This window comes from Vicia villosa, unplaced genomic scaffold (genome assembly GCF_029867415.1).
Source record: "Vicia villosa cultivar HV-30 ecotype Madison, WI unplaced genomic scaffold, Vvil1.0 ctg.001404F_1_1, whole genome shotgun sequence".
Lineage (NCBI taxonomy): Eukaryota > Viridiplantae > Streptophyta > Magnoliopsida > Fabales > Fabaceae > Vicia > Vicia villosa.
Window position 1 is genome coordinate 173034 of NW_026705605.1, and position 18699 is coordinate 191732.

Here is an 18699-nt window from a genome sequence, read left to right on the forward strand (position 1 = left end):
AAGTTTGTTAGATTGAGATCATTAAGGATCTTGAATGTTAGCCATTGAGAAATCTACATCAATAGAAGGGATTATTGTTTTATATTTGTGTTTTCAAAAGCATTGGGTTGTTAGTATTTGGGTTGATAGTAATTCGTTGTACCAAAATACTTGTATTTTTAACTTTAAAATAATGGAAGATGTTACCATTTTCGATAGTGAAAATCATCAAAGAGTGGAGTAGGAATAGCGAGGACGAATTGTCAAACCACCATATATTCAATGAACTTTTTCTCTCCTTATCTCTTTTATTTTATTTTTGCATATTATTATGTATGTCAAGTATTGTTCAAGATTAGAATGTCATCTAAAATTATATCTTTCTTATAATGTTTTATTATATAAGTATAAATATATGATGCATTTAACTCGTTGAACATTCATTTCTTAAATTAAGATTGTAGGATCTCTAAGTAGTTGGATTTATATTACTTTTCAAAGCAACTTCAAATCTCCTAGTATTGATAATATTGATTGAATATTTGTTCCTACGATGACAAAGAAATATATAGTTTTTAAATCTATCTGCTAAGCTTTTACTTCCACTTATTTCATTTTACTTCCGCGCTTTTAATTTGATTCTTAAAAGTAAATATTTTTGAAATTGGTTTAAAATACAATCTTTGTTCAGGTTTAGCTCAATTGGTGTCCTCATGCATAAAGGGGGAGGCACAAGTGGGGTCAAGGATGTTGAGTATCTCTACTAAAAAAATTGATAGGATGCTAAACTAAGAACCCTAACAAGCTAATAAAAGCTGTAAAATAAAAGGGATAATAAAAACTAACTAGAAAATTAAACTTCATTTCTTTTATTGATTGATTCCATAATGTCTCAATGAGACTACAATATATAATATTCCTAGTGGATAACAAATTAAAAAGCCCAACTATTAATAAAGGCCCAAATAAATAACAATACAAATAAAACTATTACTTATCTAAATTCTTAATACTCTTAAATATTCTACTCTCTATCATTGCCGCCGGGTTCACTTGAACCTTGTCCTCAAGGTTCTAAAATTACTCCTGGATCCCATTGTTTGAATGGAGAGTACAACACTTCCCAAATAGCCATCTGATACTGTTTCCAAGCCAAACAAACATTTTCCAAAACTTCAATATGCTGAGTAATGGACTTGTTAGCAACAAGCTCATTCTTTAGTTTTTTTTTAAAAGAACTTGGTTGCTGCTTTTGTTCAAGCACGGCAAACCTGTTCTAAGCCACAAAGACTGCTGATCCGCCAAGACCTTTTTTTTTGTTCTTGCATATCACCCCAGTACAGCTCATAAGACCCATCATCTGATATCATTACTCCAAGGATCCTATAACCAAAGTTTATTAACAGAAAATTTCGAACCATATTTGCAACGATCATCGCGAGACCTTTGACATGACTAAATCCATCATGATATGATTTATGAAAGGTGAGGACAAATTCTCCTGGCTGCTGCAATACCTTATAAACCAGAACATTATTTTGTAACAAGACATTATGTGATATAAATTGGAAAGCACCATTCTCTCCCTGTTCTGTTAACACTTTGTTGCAATACACATTCTTTTCAAATTCAAAAGCTGCATAACTAGGAACACCATAAATAAGTAGACGTAACCAATAATAGTCGGCTTCGCGATACATATTCGCAAACGATCTTCTTGTAAGAATTAGACACTCAGTTAGAAAATCATCATGACTTTTCTTTGGACAGCCGCCGTGTATAACAACAATTCCAACTTGTGAATGGAGATTTTCACTCGTAATTTTAATCAAGGAATGAGCAGCTAGGGTCACAATCGAATAAGTGTGAATCCCATTATGTGGAATCAAAGGGATATTCGTAGGCCAATAGCCAAACAGAAAATCGGTTGCTAGAAACAAAGAAACAACAGCTTCATGTATATGTTCTATAGAAAGAACTTCATTTATCTCACCAAAGGATTCTTTAGCTATTGAAGAAGCTACTGCAGCTACTGCTTGAGTTTTATGAGAAAGATCACGCAAGAATCGGCCAAACTGACGAACAACAACTGATATAAGGGGTACAACAGCCAAAGCCAACAATGTGAACTTCCATGATGTTGCAAACATGAAGCTGAGACCAATAAATGTTGTTGGCAAGTTTCTCGAGGCCTCTGAGGCTCTAAAGAATCCAACATGTGCAGCCAGAATATCACCATGTTCAAGGTCTGAGACTTGATCTTCCGTCGAATCATGCTGCCAAATCCATACCTCTGCCACAACAGTAGATCGAACCTTATAAGAAGAAACAACAAGCTTGCCCTTCTGTTCACAGTATAAAGAAAATAACTCATTTCCATGACTTTGCAAAACAGATGAAGGCATTTTAGCAAGCAGGTGGAGGGCGACAATTGAGAATGGAATTTGAAAAATTCCAACAACAGTAAGCTTTGAATGGTGCAGTCCAGGATCGAAGATCATAGTGTTACTTAACGGCAGGTTTACGAAATTTGAATTAAGCTTCTTGAACACAAACCTTAAGAGAAATGGCAAATCGGTGAAAACGAGATTTACAATTAAGGTATAAGAAGAATACCTTGTGAAAATCATTGTTGTGACTATAAGTAGAGGGTCGGGTGGTCCTGGGTCATAAGGGATGGCGTTGAATGGTAGTGATTTATCCAAAGAACTTTGATGAAGATCCAACAGTGAAGAGAGGTTATCTGTTTTAGTTGTAGAAATTCCAAGTAGTTGTTCTGAGGCGTGAATGGCAGATGCAATCAACAAAACATATGGCGATTCCCACGAGTTATTAGTAGTCACTTGGAAATCTGGAGGTTTTGGTGGAATCAAAATATTGACTTCATCTTCTCCCCAAAGTGGCTCCTGCGGTGTGTTGGTTCGGTAAGTTGTCAACACATGAACGAAGCTGTCATCCTTCTCTTTCCGAAACAGTTGTAAATCCTTGGAACTTTGGTGGAAAAGACATCCAAGGGATTCCTTTTGTTGTTGGGGAAGATCTGATTGGATTATGTTAGAAGGAGGGTTTAATGGTTCATGAGTCTGGTTTTTAGAAGCTAAGTTTTCACATGAGTTTGAAGATTTGGTCTAGGTTTTCACCATCAGTGATTTTTTTGGTGGTGGATTCATCACAAGATTTGTTAATGTTGGAGAGAGGGTTAGTTTGAACGATGGCTTCAACGTGAATAAGTAGAGGGTCGATGAGAGGTGGCGGCGGTGGTGCGTCCTCATTCACTGACTCTGTTTCTATATCCTCCTCAACAGGTTCTGTATTTGAATCTATAGACTCCGTTGATTCCTGTATTGGTTCCTCTTCTTCATCATCCAGCGGTAAAATTGATCTCCACTCTGGCTTGAAACGCCATAAGAGTGTTGTCGTAAATGTATCCCAATTGGGATACATTTACGACAACACTCTTATGGCTTTCAAAAAAAAAAAAAAACATGTTGATTTTCCAAATGAATAGTGAACTTGAGTGCCGAAAGCCACTTTTGATGAATATCAAAGACAAATATTGACCAAACCTCCTCACTTGGAGACGCATACAATCATAATATCTTTTGATTTCATCAATTGAAGGTACCTTATGAATGTTTTCACAATCATTAACAATATGTAAATTTGCTCTACCGTGTCTCTTGTTAACATACTTGAATAAATACTTGCTAGCATTAATTTGTTGCAATATTTAACACTGACATGAGATTGGTATCTAAAGATTGTAAGTGACAACACTTATATTGTCTAGTTGAACACTATTTTTAGTGACTTAAACCTCAACATTAACTCTTTAATATAAAGATAGTCATCATAATCTATTGTGGTGTTTCTTTTGGGGAAAATTTTAAAACCTCTTGCATATCCATATTGCATCTTAATAGTTGTTGAACATGTAATTTGGAGAAGCGGTAACTGAACCTGAAAGTATAACATGTTTTCCAACCATAGTTGCACCGTGTCTTCCAATATCATAATGATCAAGATCACCAACAAATAATCCAGCTATTTCATCAACTATTGGCATGTTATGCATTCTTGAGTTGCGAGGACGGTTTGTAAACAACCCCAATGAAAATTTGAAAGACTTGGCATGTTATGCATTCTTGGGTTGCAAGAATGGTTTCTTATCAACCTCGATGAAAATTACAAAGACTGAACATCAGCACAAATGTCATGTACTTAGGGAAAAAAAACAAAAAGAACCATCAGCACAAATGTCATGTAGTTTTACAAAAAGAATAACAATCGTCAAATGTGAGGTAATTTTTCAACAAATTTAAAAAAAAAAAAATTAAACTAAATATACTGTAATTTTTCAACAAAAGAATTCAAAGCCTCAAACATGTAAAATTCTTAACAATTTTGTGTTTCGTTCTTAATAATGAGAATAAAGAGTTTACGACAATTCTGGGCTTTCTAGTTGTTAAATAATAGAGAAACTTTTATTTTAGTAACAATCTAAGGAAATCGAAAAAATAGTCTGCAAAATTCACTGCTCAGTCGTTTCTCTAATAAGACTAAGACTGGCTTTGACATAACATACTTGTATGATGGTGCATACAATCTTGGAATAGCCACTGCTTATCAGTGAACACCATCCCCAAAAATATCTATTCGTTTATAATATTCTGGAAATCAAAAAAAGAAAAAAATAGGTCTGGTACTGTTATCAACTAGTTGGACGAGTTTGTTGTATTACTGAGTTGGTCGCACTGCGAGTTCTCAGCAATGGAGCATAGACGCTTGACAAGTTTATCCCAAAAAAGCCACCAGCACTAGATCCATTGGTTTTGTTTTCTGTGGGAGGAGTTTTCATAGAATTCACATCACTACTGGAGAAATTTCTCTGCTCTGATAGTTTACTGCTCTCCTGAATAGACATGACAATTCATCATGGTTTAAAATATATGACTATGAGAGGCCAGCCCTGTTTTATATGAATCAAGTAAATCAGAAATATTGCAAACCTGGTCAGATACAACCGAATTTGATGGTGACGGTGATGGATCAGCTGATCTAATTGGAGGCATGGACCCGGTCTGATAAGAGAACAAATGACAGAAGGAATTAGAAACACATAATCGAAGCACGGTGGATAGGATGCAGGAAAAGCTTTCAATTGAAAGTTACCCTTGACATTACTGGTGTAATAGAAGGCTGCTCAAGATATAGCCTGGAAGGACCTGACGGCAGAGCCTATATAATTAAGATATGACATAGCAATAAGTTACAAAAATGAAGAGGACTGAAGTATGAAGTCTAACTTTCGGAATGTGTAATCATTATTTGACTTATAATTAAATAAAATCTAAATAATATTATGTCTAAAGTGGAATACAGTTTTCTAAAAGGGCATAATAATGCCTGCAAAAGGAAAACGCTTACGCTGGAAGATGGTGAAACTGGTGGTAGCTCAAGGGCTGGCTTGGATGAGGGTCCCTATTTAATTTAAAAATATATTATGAATGAATAGCAAGTAAATAGAAAGAACATGATACAAAAATCTGATATTCAAATTATGAAGCCAAGCTACACCAAACAAAAATGCATTTGTAAATAAGCATCCATGCCTGAATAGACGCCTGTGCAGTGCCATTCTGCAAACCATCAGTAATTCGACATATTCCCTCGATTTTTAAATTTGTGGCAATCTAAGCAAACAGAAAAAGTAAACCACTGGTATGATCAATATCAGACCCGTCAAATAACAAAAATGGTTATGATTAAATAAATGTAATAATGACTAGAGTTTGATTGAATATACCTGATTTCCTTCTATTTCACTGATTTTAGACTCCTGAAAAGCAAATCAGTCAGCTAAAGTCGGATATCCAGCAAATTTTTCAAAGAAATAATTGAATTCCTGAAAATGACTTACAATAACTCGAATAAAAGTATCAACACCGGTCATATCTCCACTTATTTTTTCTGTTTCGTTTCGTATTTTATTGATCTGTAACAGAAGTTATAATATTATTATTGAATAACAAAGAAGCCAAAAACAAAAATGCTTTGAAACATTTTTCCTCACATCATCTTCGATAACTTCTACAATGACTGCAGATTCATCAATTATCTTTTCCACGCCATTAATTCTGGCAGATACATTCTTCTTGGCTTGCTGCAATCATCACAGATAAGTAAATCACAAATCCTTAAGCAGTAACTTTGTTCAGCAAGTCTTGAGAAAGTAAGAAGTAAGAAAAGTGAACTGAACAGAATGCAGAGATTAAAAGCAGCTCCTCACAAAATTAATTATATCTTACAATGTAAATGACAACATGAGTAAAGCACTAAAATTTTCATGCAAATAGAATTAGAATTACACAAAAGCTTGCAGATAAATCAAGATGGAAGGTCAATTGGATGTGGTTATAAAAAACAATAAAAATTAAGTCAACTGGTTTTTCTTGTGTATGTCAAATTAGAGTTCAATTGAATAGACTTTATTTAGTATTTATTAAATGGTTAAAAAATAATTCACATTGTCATTGAAAAATATCCAACAACTACCATGACACATTTAATATTTATAAAATGGTTAAATACGTCGAAATGTTATATTAACTTATTTAGTTTAAGCAATTTATATTGTTTCATAGAAATAACTTTATTATCTATTTCATTTTTATCAATTAGATTTGTTACAATATTTTATAAACCAAATAATTTACATATTATTAATTTTTTAATAATAATTGTTTATTCATATACATATAGACTTGTCTAAATTCTATATTACATTAAAGCTTAGAGACAAGAAAGCAAACAGTTAAAAAGAAAAAATTGTTAAGACTTTTCCCTAGATAGCAAAGGAGGATGCAGATTCCGGGAATCCCTCATTGACAAAGTTGGGGAAACACAAGCCATCCAATTCATCGAACTGTTCACATCCGTTCTTTTTCAGTTCCCAGTTATGCCATAAAATGGCGTTGACTCACTTAGAGAAAACCCACCTTCAAACACAAGATTTGGAGCCAGAAATCCAGAACACAACTTTTTTGGTATTTTTCGTCCATCTTCAGTTTCGCACGGGCAGTTAGTTTTGCACACCATTTTCAAATCACTTGCTTTGGTTTGTTTCCTCCAAAACAGAAGCAGCTTTACAACATCATTTTTGTTTGTTTATTTTCTCTTAAGCCAATATTCATACATTCGATATATACAATTTTATCTTTGACTGTCTGTTCGGTATGTAAAACGCAACTTAAAAAATAAAATATCTGAACCAACCTGAGAGAAGCTACAAATGTATAGAAAGGCCTAAAAATTAAGATTAAATATCTGTTTCAAAAGGGGCTTGAGAGAGAGAACAAAATTATAACAAAATTTGGGATATCAACAAAACTGTCAAAAAGCTTTGTTCCACCGTGACTAAAAATGAATTAAAATAGGACGAGAAAAACAAAACTAGAAGAGATTTGGACTTTCAAATGCGAAAATCATGTGGATAGAACAAATTTTGATAGGAATGTTGATTTAGTGAGCATCCCTCAGCTTCTCTGTGACCAAGACAGTGGCTTGGCGTCAAATGGAGTTTGACAAACGACAGCAGAGAATGATGCGGTTAGGAATTTCTTTAGGTTTTCTTAATCTTAATTTCTTTGGATTATTTCAAAATACTAATATGACATGGCCAAAATATGAACATCTATTGGATGTCGGTGCAAAACTATTTTATGTGGACAGGGTAAATCCATCAAACTTCTTGATATATCGATGTCCTAGCTAACAAAAAGCTATCATTTAAGGTCAACAATAAGACAATATGTGAGGCTTATCGCAATCTAAGAAAAAAAAATCAACAATAAAATAAAATTACCTCGATTGATTCATAAACCTTCCCAAGCTGATTACCTATGCCTGTACAGGCATCATTTAAACTGCGCCTTGTTGCAAACATCATATTAGGAATCCATCCCTGTATATATAGCAAGGCAATATAACTCGATCATCTTCATAGAGAGAGGGGTCAACCTTCAAAGAAGTTATGATCATAATATATGTAACATGCACTGTTATGCCAGTAATTTTGTTGATTATCCACCATAGTTTTAAGAGTTATTTTTTATACTAAAAAGTTTATCCACAAATAAATTCATTGACTTGTGCTAACTAAATAATATCCAACTTCAAGTAACAAAAATATCATTACGCTCCAAATCACGATGAAAAATTAGTTGCAACTAGACTTGAGCTTAAAATGAATTGCATTAGACAAGAAGAAAAGCCTACACTTGAAAAAGAATGGTCGATGTAGTCCGGCTAGTCATATTGAATAATAGACAAATTAATCCAACCAGATAGATACCACAACAACTCAAACAGCCACAAATCACATTTAAATAAATCTCAATACAATTGAAAGAGAAACCCCTGGAAAAAAGTTCAGATATCTTGCATGATTTAATGAACATTTAAACACAACAATGATCATGTGATATATAGCACATAACGCTGTTAAAAGCAACAACATTTGAATTCAAATTTTGGCCACACAAACTTCCTACAGGGATGCATGGCTACAGCATCCCTTTACTCAAATCAACAATTCACAGAAGATAAAGGCAATACCTTCCACCAAAGGCATCCACATCCTACCCCAATAATGACCACTGTTACGTATTTTCTTCCTGATGTACATTGTCAAAAATGTCAGAAAATTACATAAAGATAAGAAGGAAAAATTTTATAGCTCAGACAAAAATATGGACACAATCTTGCAAACAAGGCACAGTTTAAAATCCAGTGATTGAAAAGTCAGTAAGCAACATGTTAGCATTGACTAAATTCCTGAAGAATAATAGAAGGGCCCTATAATATGAGAAAGGGAGTAGATAAGCATAACCTGTTCCACTATTATTTAAAATAATGAATGGTTGTCTATCTCTTGCTAGAAGTTGTAATTCCTGCCGAAGACTATCAACCTGTAGATCACAAGTATAAGCAGAAATCTCAATTACCCTACAATACAACTAGCATTGGTAATAGTAACCAAATAAAACTTTAGTTTCTGGCTTCTGCATAAACTATGAAACATGGTCATGCTTTTACCATCCATTAAAAGTGAGAAAAAAAATATGCAGCTAATATCTGAAGACCTGTGACTAGCATACCCCATCTTACCTCATTTCCAAATGATACATATCAAGTTTAATACGAAAAAACATGCCTCAAGTACAAAGGGAAGAATAGTAAGATACACAAATGTATATTTATTTCCATTTCCAATATCAACAAGTAAATTTACAATTCTTAACCTCTTCAAGATTATCAGATTTTTCCACGTCGTACAAAAACTTTAATAATGAATATTAAAGTTACTAGATATCAAAATTATTCTTTTAATTTATAACAAACGAGTTTTAAATAACTTCTACTATTTTTCACGAAGTACTCATAAAAATCATTTTTGAAAATATCGATAAAACCACTTTTTTAATCTATACAAACAGGTCCTATATATATCAAAATAAGTTATATGATATAAATTTAAAAAGTTCATATCTGATTAATCTAAATAGCTAATACTACATATCTTTAAATACGTTTATTTGTATGCTAAATACGAAAGTCAAAATATATACAAGTAACCATTTTGCTATTAGTAAATAGTATTGTTTATATTTTTTCTACTCAATAATATTATTTTTATTTGATCATGTTACTGTTATTTATTATTTGTTTATCATTATAAACAAGTATTTCTTTTTTTAAAGACTCTGGGGTACTCAAGGCCTAACTTCTTTTAAGGATCCGGCACTTGTCTTCTCCCTTCTGCTTTAACTTAGCAAAACATACATTGTCACGCCACATTGTCTTCTCCCTTCACATGGTGATTCTCCAGTTCTACTTCACCCTCCCTCCTCCTCCTTCTAACGTGAAGATTCACTATTTCTCTGTCCAGATTAGCCTTTTCTGTTTTTCACTGTCACGGCCACTGTATGTCTTATTGTTCGAGTTATCAATCCCAGATAGCAGAGCATAGCATCACCCCAAAAATGAGATAGTGGAATAGCGGATAGCGGGATAACTGCTAGTTGACTATTTTTTTAACTAACTATATGAATAATCTATAAAACATATATTTAGTGTTATACCAAACAAAGAAGAGGAATAGAGTTATTGAATGACTATTACTCCAAAAAAACAGAGGTAATAAAAACTAGATGTAAATCAGACCAGATTTATTTATTTTAAGGGTAAATTTGGGTTTTCGAGTTCAAAACAGTTCAAACCCGCTAGGGACGGGAAGCACCCCGCTACCCGCTAAACATCAAATAACGGAGGGTCACCGCTCCGGGCCGCTATCCCGGGATAGCGCCGCTATAGATAACTCTGTATTGTTCTACACGTGGGCATGTGAGGTGGTTTAGGCAGTGATACACACGCATTTGGCATCATCGTAGCATCCAGCAGCTGCAGTGCCGAGATCACAACACCGTTGCCTGTTATTTTACCCATGCATGTTCGATAGTTGCGACTCTGCTACACCACTAAATTGTGCAATCTACAACACTAGTTTAAATGGGGCTTTATATTTTGACTTGGACTATGTTTTGCAAAACCCACTTAAAAATGGAGAAACCGAGGAATTAAGAATCTATATAAATACACATAGTACATTGATTTGCCCTGTGTCAGTTTTTTCATTCATGCAAATGACACTATACACAGTTCCAACACAAGTACAGCTCAATAAGTTAAACAACACTCAGTAGGTACCTTAGGATAAGTTTATAACATATTCGAAATACAACTAAATGAGGTGTCAGCTAAGCAGTAAGAGCTTGACTTTGTAAAATCCCCTAGGGATAGTTGTAAAATGGTTATTCAGGTCACTTTAATTATTTATAATTTCCCCCTTCCCCCCCCCCCCCCCTTTTTTTTAAAACATATACAACTATACAACAAGTCAACATTATAGGCATATGCTCAAAACTCAAGTCACATTTTAAATGCTCTAACTGATGAGTGGCGGATTGCATGAGATGAAATGAGACTTAATAATACTAAAAAATATTCATAATTAAAATAAATCTAATCAATAATGAAAAACGTCATACGGACCTGAGCAAGCAAAGCATCATTATGTGGTTTTTTAACGGTTGGAGTAGGATCAGAGCTTTTAAGTTGCCTTAAAACAACCTGGTCAAAGAAAGAGTTCAAATCAATATAGAGCATGCAACATTAATTTTTAACAATGAATGACAACTCCCCATACTCACAAATATGAATTGAATTTGGAGCTAGCAACAAACAAACAATAACAACACCAAGAACTTTGCCAAACTAAAGGTTTTTGATATGGAGCACAAAGTGAAGCGATGTTTACAATATCCAATAGTGAAAGCCGAAATCGGAAGCCTGAGGCATGAATCAGCAGACGTTGTTGGGTTCTATCAAAACAGCATATGCCACGTTTGAATAAACCATTTATTTGTAGCTAATAGCACAAGCACTAGTGTGTAAGCTATTTTGTATAGCAAAAGGTACAACTAAACTTAAATGGTTTACGTAACCTTACAAAAATCAGCTGAAAATAACTTATGAACGATGTCATAAGCAATTTTCATAAGTTCTCCCCAAAAGCTAAAATAAGCCAATTCAAGCATGCCTACAGCATTAAAACAACATAACCCTCGTTTGAATAAACAGATTATTTGTAGCTTATAGCACAAGCACTTGTGTGTAAGCTATTTTGTATAGCAATAGGTACAACTAAAGTTAAATGGCTTTCGTATAAGTTATGACCTCACAAAAATCAGCTGAAAATATCTTTCTAACAATGTCATGAGTTATTTTCATAACATTACAAAAATCAGCTGAAAATAACTTATGAACGGTCATAAGCAATTTTCATAAGTTCTCCCCAAAAGCTAAAATAAGCCAATTCAAGCATGCCCTATAGTATTAAAACAACATACACCACGTTTGAATAAACAGTTTATTTGTAGCTTATAGCACAAGCACTTGTATGTAAGCTATTTTCCATAACAAAAGGTACAATTAAAGTCAAATGGTCTTCCTACAAGTTATATAACCTCACAAAAATCAGCTGAAAATAACTTATGACATCAACAATGTCATAAGCTATTTTCACAAGTTCTCCCAAAAAGCTCAAATAAGCCAATTCAAGCATGCCTATAGTCTCTATCTTAGTTTCTAATAACCTTCCCAGAAAATTACAAAAACTAACCTTGAAAGCACCAGATACAAGACCAGATACATCCGGCAATCGACCTTCTTTAGCCATTACTGAACCAACAAGACCTAAAACACAAACGATACTATTTCAGTGACTATTCCAGTAACGCATTTCAATTTTCATATCAAAATTTTACAAATAATACTTCATAATATTAAACAAGGTTCTAAAAACCAGTCCGGGATCGCGAAAACGACAGAACAGTATTGTCAGGTGCCGATACCGATACAGTTATTCACCGTTTTTAAGGTTAATTCACACAGCCACAACTGCAATCAGTGTTACCGACCGAAATCGCGAAAGCCTTTACGCAATTAAAACCTTGATATAAAATTAAACACAATCATAATAACCTAGATTCCAAAAATTTTTTACGAATTTATACACCGTAACAAGGAATCAATGAAACAATGAAATTGAAGGAAGGAAAATCGAAGGTGGAGAAGAGTGTGCGTACCTGCACCAAGGATAATGGTGATCTTCCCGAGTGAAAGAGCCATGGTGTGTGGCCAGTGAACCTCCGGAACTAGAGGAACACTCTGATGCAGAGGATTTATGCTGCGAAAACGGTACCGTTTTAGGGTTCGGCGATGAGCGATTGTGGTGTTGAACGATGGTGGTTAGTGAAGAATGATCACCAAGAAAACCAAAAGATAATTTCACACCTGATGAAACCCTTGGAGGCTCGGGTCGCTACTATGTCGTTCTACCCTAGTTATTACAAAGAAAAAATAAGTTTTTTTTTTTAGGAAATAATGAGATATTATTAGTATATTCCTTGTGATGAAAAATATATAAAATTTAATAAATGGTTTTGTTTATAAATATTTAAATTGAAATAAAAGTAGTTTTGAGTTAATATAAATATTGAAAACAATAAAATATACTACTTATTTTTTATTTGCGATATAAGTGCCTCTCAACCGAAATAAACTAGTGTATATGGGGAGAAAATACACATAAAATCAGTTCAGGAATTTTTCTGTAGATGCATCTAAGGTAAGGTCGTAGCGCCACATTCTTCCGTAGATGCATCTACGGAAGTGTCTGATATAGCGCCACACCGACGTTGTCGATACGTGGTCGGACCGTTTTGTGGATAGGATGCACGATTTTGAAAAGTTGAACAACACCGAGAAGGAATCAAATGTCGAAAAGTCAAGATTAAAACCTCCGAAAAGATTTAGCCGGCGATAGCTCTTTTAATGTATGTATGTAGTTTCAAAGTGTAATATATATACACTCTATAACATTGCAATATAATCATTTTTTGTCAAGTCTTACTTTATGTCTTTATGTGTTTATACATTTTTCCATTTGCAATCTACTGCTAGCTACTGCACTGCTTCTGCTGCAAAAACAAACAGTGAAACTTTCGTAGATGCATCTACGGAAGGTGTTAATTTGAAAAATTATGGGTGTTTACCGTAGATGCATCTACGGAAAGGGGAATTTTAAAATCCTTCTGTGGATATATCTATGGAACATTCTGTGGCAAAGATTGTGTGGTCCATAGTCTCCAAAGGCTTCTATAAATTTGGGGTTTCTAGGTTTGTATTACACACAAACACAAACCCTAAACACAAACACAAAAATGTCTCGCATTAGGCCGGATGGATGTCACCGAACATCAATTAAGCGTCCCGATATTGAACCGGAATACCGCTAAGGGAAGGGCATGTCATTTTCTCTCCCGTCAAACCCCCAGTGCCGGTGAAGTTTTGGAATATTCATTCCTTCTACCAACTCAAGAGGACTATCAGGTCTTTTTTAGAGGGGGAGTACGGACCCGGAGAAGAAATCAAAAGGATCCAGAGGCTTAGAACAAGTACCTCATTTGCGACAGAAAAAACGAAACATTGGTGGATTGAAGTGAAATGGGACATCGATTGCATTCAAATGATACATGGGTTAGATGACATTATTTTAACTGTTGTAATTTCTTAGATCTATTAGCTTTCTTAATTTTCTGTTTGAAAATTCGTTGTAATATCAATTAATTAATGAATCAATGCATAGGTCTTTTATGGTTCAAAATGCTTATGTTCTTGTCTGCTTCCGTAGATGGATCCACAAAATGCTTCCGTAGGTGCATATCTACAGAACAAAGTAAACGTAAACAAAAAAGGGGTGCTTCCGGAGATCCATCTACGGAAGCACGAGGGCAAAATTGTCATTTCGGTGGTGCGTCTAAATGTTATGGGGTGGGGTGAGAAATTTTCACAAATTATAAAACTTTCATATTTTGAATTTGACCATGGACAAACATTTAAAATTGTCAACACGGACTATTCGATCTTAAACGTGTTGGTCCTATGAATATGAATTTTATAGGGTTGGATCATAAAAATTATTAGAGATGTTCATGGATGCGAGTTGATCCACGATTCCACCAATTCGCTAATCATCTGAATTTGTTCACTTACGGATACATTTGCCCCAATCTGCGGCCATTAAGGATGACAATAGGTAAGGTACTATAGTACATGTCCGCGGGTCCATTTCCACGTGGGAATTAACATTTGTACTCATACCCGTACGCTATGGGTATCTAAGTATCCATCCTCATATGAGTTTATCCACATTTTTAATAAAAAATAAACGATCAATTTTAATTTATGATGTCATTTAAAAAATTTCAACAACATAAAAAAAAATCAAGAATGCTATTGTTAAATTAAAAAACAAATAAACATTTATATTAAAAGTCATACAAGTTTAGTAGTAATGTATTTAATAAATTAGATAAAATAACATGTCTACATAATAATAAAAATAATAATATATAAATATATTCTGTGTGGGTATGAGACAAGATGGATACTAAGATACCCGAGCACACGCTCATATCCACTTATTTTAGTGGGAAATTACCTGTGTCCATACTCATACCAAATTTGTACATTTGCAGGCACCTATTGGGGATGAGTCTAATTGTCATCCCTAGCGACAACTTGCATACTTTTGGTTCAGGTATTAGATTTGAGTTTTTAAATATGTGGACAAGTTAACCCTGCATAATTTTTATTTTATACACAATTCGCGAATACAATTCAACCCGTAAATGATCAGGTTCGTTTAATTCGGTTTTGACAGTGAAGATGAACTCAACCTATTAAAATTTGAACGGGTTGGTAATGGGTTAAGTCAAACTCAAATTAATCAAACTTGTGCAGACTCTTACAAATTATGTTATAATATAGGTTCAAATTTTATTACCTAAATCCGACCTTAGAAGAATCGTTGACTATATAATCTTAAATTAATCATTTATTTATCATTTTGATAACAAAATAAAATTAAAAATTCGTAATATTTATCATATAAAAATATTACTTTAAATATAATAATACTTTTTAAGTACTATATTATTTTTTTTTAAAATTAAGATAACATGTTTTGTATAATACAAGTTGAAATTGTTCAAAATAGTAGACAAATATCCAACATAACACAAATTAATATAATACAAAAAAGTTATGAACTGAAACGTGAACTAAACTAAATATTAATTTGATTATGTTAATGTATAATATTTAATGTAAAAAGACTCAATATAATATAAAAGATAAACTTAGTGAAGTGTAGCAACTCAATGTGTGGTTTTTGAGACAACATAAACATCAGTATAACTTTTAGAATATGTAGTTAAGCGTGTCAAAAAGGCTACCTACATCTCATACGAGTTAGCCCTAATGAGTAACAAGATTTTCAGGATTTGGCTAAAAAAGCTCTAACAAAATTGAGGCTCTAATATTAAGGCTCAAACCTTATAATTTATTAGACTTCCTGGACCAGTGCATATGAGATAGCCTATTTTAAATGTTCTATACATCCACCTCGTTTGCACTTGTTTTAGGCAAAATATGCAAAATCATATTAATCATTATTTCAAGAAGGCACATTTTTAACATTCCAACCACCATCCTTTTTCAAAAGATCTGCATTAGCCATTGGTCGAGCGACAACCTCCCTATCAATTAGGTATGTCTGTTATTTTTGCTCTTTGTCGCCCAAAATAAAATATAGTTGCATTTTATGAATCACATTCAAATGTTTTTTAATAATTGAAGCCATCATATGATATATGGGAAAAGCTTAAATTGACGATTTCCAAAGTGTAACCCTTCCTATTACAAAGCGAAATAGGAAAAATAAGTATTGAACTAGTGAAGTCTTCGGTGGAAGGTCTCCGACACGAAAATAGAATTTTCTGCAAATTGGAGAAAGTGTACCTGTAAGGTTAGTACTCCAACACCCTATTTGGCAAAGTCGAAGAGGTGGCACTTGCAAATGTGTTATAAATTGTACTTTGGTGTGAGGTGAAGTCACACTTATATTAAAACAACCATTTAGAACCGTCTTTGGTGAGTATGAAGTCTAGTGTGAGGGATCATTTGATAGGCTTTAAGATTCAAATGAAGTGGTGCCTTGCTCTAATGAGGGACAATTTTAGGAAAGCACACTTGTTAGTCAGGTTAAATGGGTATGGAGTTGTTGGGAACAATTTCTCCTTAAGTTCGTGTTATCAGACATGAAGCAATGATTTTTAATAGAAATGTTATGATCGAACACAATGGAAATATGTCCTATATATTTATTCTTTGTTGAAAGGTTATTAGGGGAGAGGAATAGCCCCTTAAGGAGTTGGTTGAGAGTTGGTTAATTTGTGCACATTAAATGCTTGTCCTTTCATAAAATACTTATTTCGGGGAGGGCCTCCTCATGGACCTAAGTACATATGGTAGGGAGGAAAATCCCTTAGGGTAATTAATTGCACACAAGTGGTGTTACGAGATCGAAGATGTATTTGAACTATTGGTCATGCCTTCTGATATTTCCCCCATTAGTGGTCGTGGATTATGGTGCTTCTAATGTTTTGTCCTCAACAATAGGAAGGATGATCTTAAAAAATTTGACGCTAAAAATGATGAAGCCATATTCTTAGGATATTCCACTTCTATCAAGGCTTTTAGAGTTTTCAATAAGAGAACCCTGGTGATAGAATAATTAATTCATGTTACCTCTGACGAGTCTAACCCTTCGCCTGTTGAGGTAAATGCTATTGATTGTGCAAGTTTTCTTGAGAAGATATCCTTGGAAGATGATAATCAAGGAAAAATATAAAGATCAAGGTCAAGGTTAAGAGGAAGATCAAAATCTAAATGAAGAAACTCGAGATGAAAAAGTAAACTTAAACAATCAAAGTTTACCCAAAGAATGGAGAATAACTAAGAATCATCCCGTTTAAAATATTATCGGAGACATTTTTAAGGGAGTTACAACTCAATACTCCATTAGCAAGGTATGTTATCATATGACCTTTATTTCCCATATTGAGCCAATGGAAATTGATGAGGCCATCATTGATGAACATTGGTCTCTTGTTGTGCAATAAGAGTTAAAGCCATTTGGAAAAAATAGTGTTTGGGAACTTGTTCCTACAACTTCACTGTGGACCTCCGATTTTTTTAATCCCGGGCCATACCTCTGTTCTGTAGAGATACGTGAACTGACTCTTTTTTATCGCTTAATGCTTTCGCATTTTGAAAATTCACAGAGTCGCCACCGACCTTTTATTTTATCCAATTAAGGAAAGGTTTATAAAAGAAACAGAAAAAAGACCTTTAAGAAATTCTGGGTAAGGGGGTAGGTTATACAAAGGGAAGGTGTTAGCACCCTTTGTATCCATGGTTATCCATGGGCTCTTAAGTTTGCTTAGCTCACTTGTTTTTCGATCACTTTTCAATTGCTCTGAAATTGCTCATATGTGGTTTCAAATACTTTTGTAATTTGAATTTTGTAATGATCCGTGTGTGGATGTATACAAAATGCTTGTTTATCTTTCGAAAGATGTTTCGAAAAGAACGTTAACTTTATAATAATCCGTGTTTGGATGTATACAAAGTATTGTCTTTTTGGAAAGTTTTGTTTTGAAAAACAACAGTGTATGAGAATTTTGTTTGTTTTGATTTGAGCAAGCAAACTAGGAGGTCTACCCTGAGTTGTAAGGTCTTTATCCTATTTCCTTTAAAAATCTATCCTTTCACCGGATATAAACGCAAGGTTCGATTTTGTACTCAAAACAGTGAAATTTTGACTTTGATTTTGAAAAGAATGAGAAGGGATTACCTTAAAAGGTGCAAGTGTGACTGTGTTTGGATTCAGATATTTTATCTTTGAAGTTAGTGATCTAACGGTTCAATTTTATCTTTGACATACACGCAGTTTATATTTGCTGGAAATTAAAGTGCGGAAATGTAAAGTGCGGAAAGTAAATCTACACTATTACATCGATTGTGCAGGAAATGTAAACTAGCCTATTTACATGAATTTGACATCCTATACATTTATCTAGGAATTTTAAATTGCAAGAAAAATAAAAGGCATGTTTTTGGATTTTTTATGATTGATTTTAATTATAATTAATGCATGATTAATTAAATTAAAATGAAGAAAAAGATGAAAAT

The 18699-nt window shown here is 33.7% G+C and overlaps 1 protein-coding gene across 1 annotated transcript; it reads right to left on the minus strand.

Annotated features, from left to right (window-relative positions):
* Positions 1-4441: 4441 nt before the first annotated feature.
* Positions 4442-12954, minus strand: LOC131634971 (uncharacterized). The gene is made up of 14 exons (XM_058905594.1): positions 12687-12954; positions 12221-12294; positions 11092-11169; positions 8870-8948; positions 8596-8654; positions 7844-7942; positions 6053-6142; positions 5900-5974; positions 5786-5818; positions 5592-5672; positions 5407-5460; positions 5152-5217; positions 4989-5060; positions 4442-4891 (listed from the first exon to the last, which is right to left on the minus strand). Exons 1-14 carry the CDS (start codon positions 12727-12729, stop codon positions 4691-4693), a joined length of 1104 nt encoding a protein of 367 aa, XP_058761577.1. The 5' UTR covers positions 12730-12954; the 3' UTR covers positions 4442-4690.
* Between the last annotated feature and the right edge of the window lie 5745 nt (positions 12955-18699).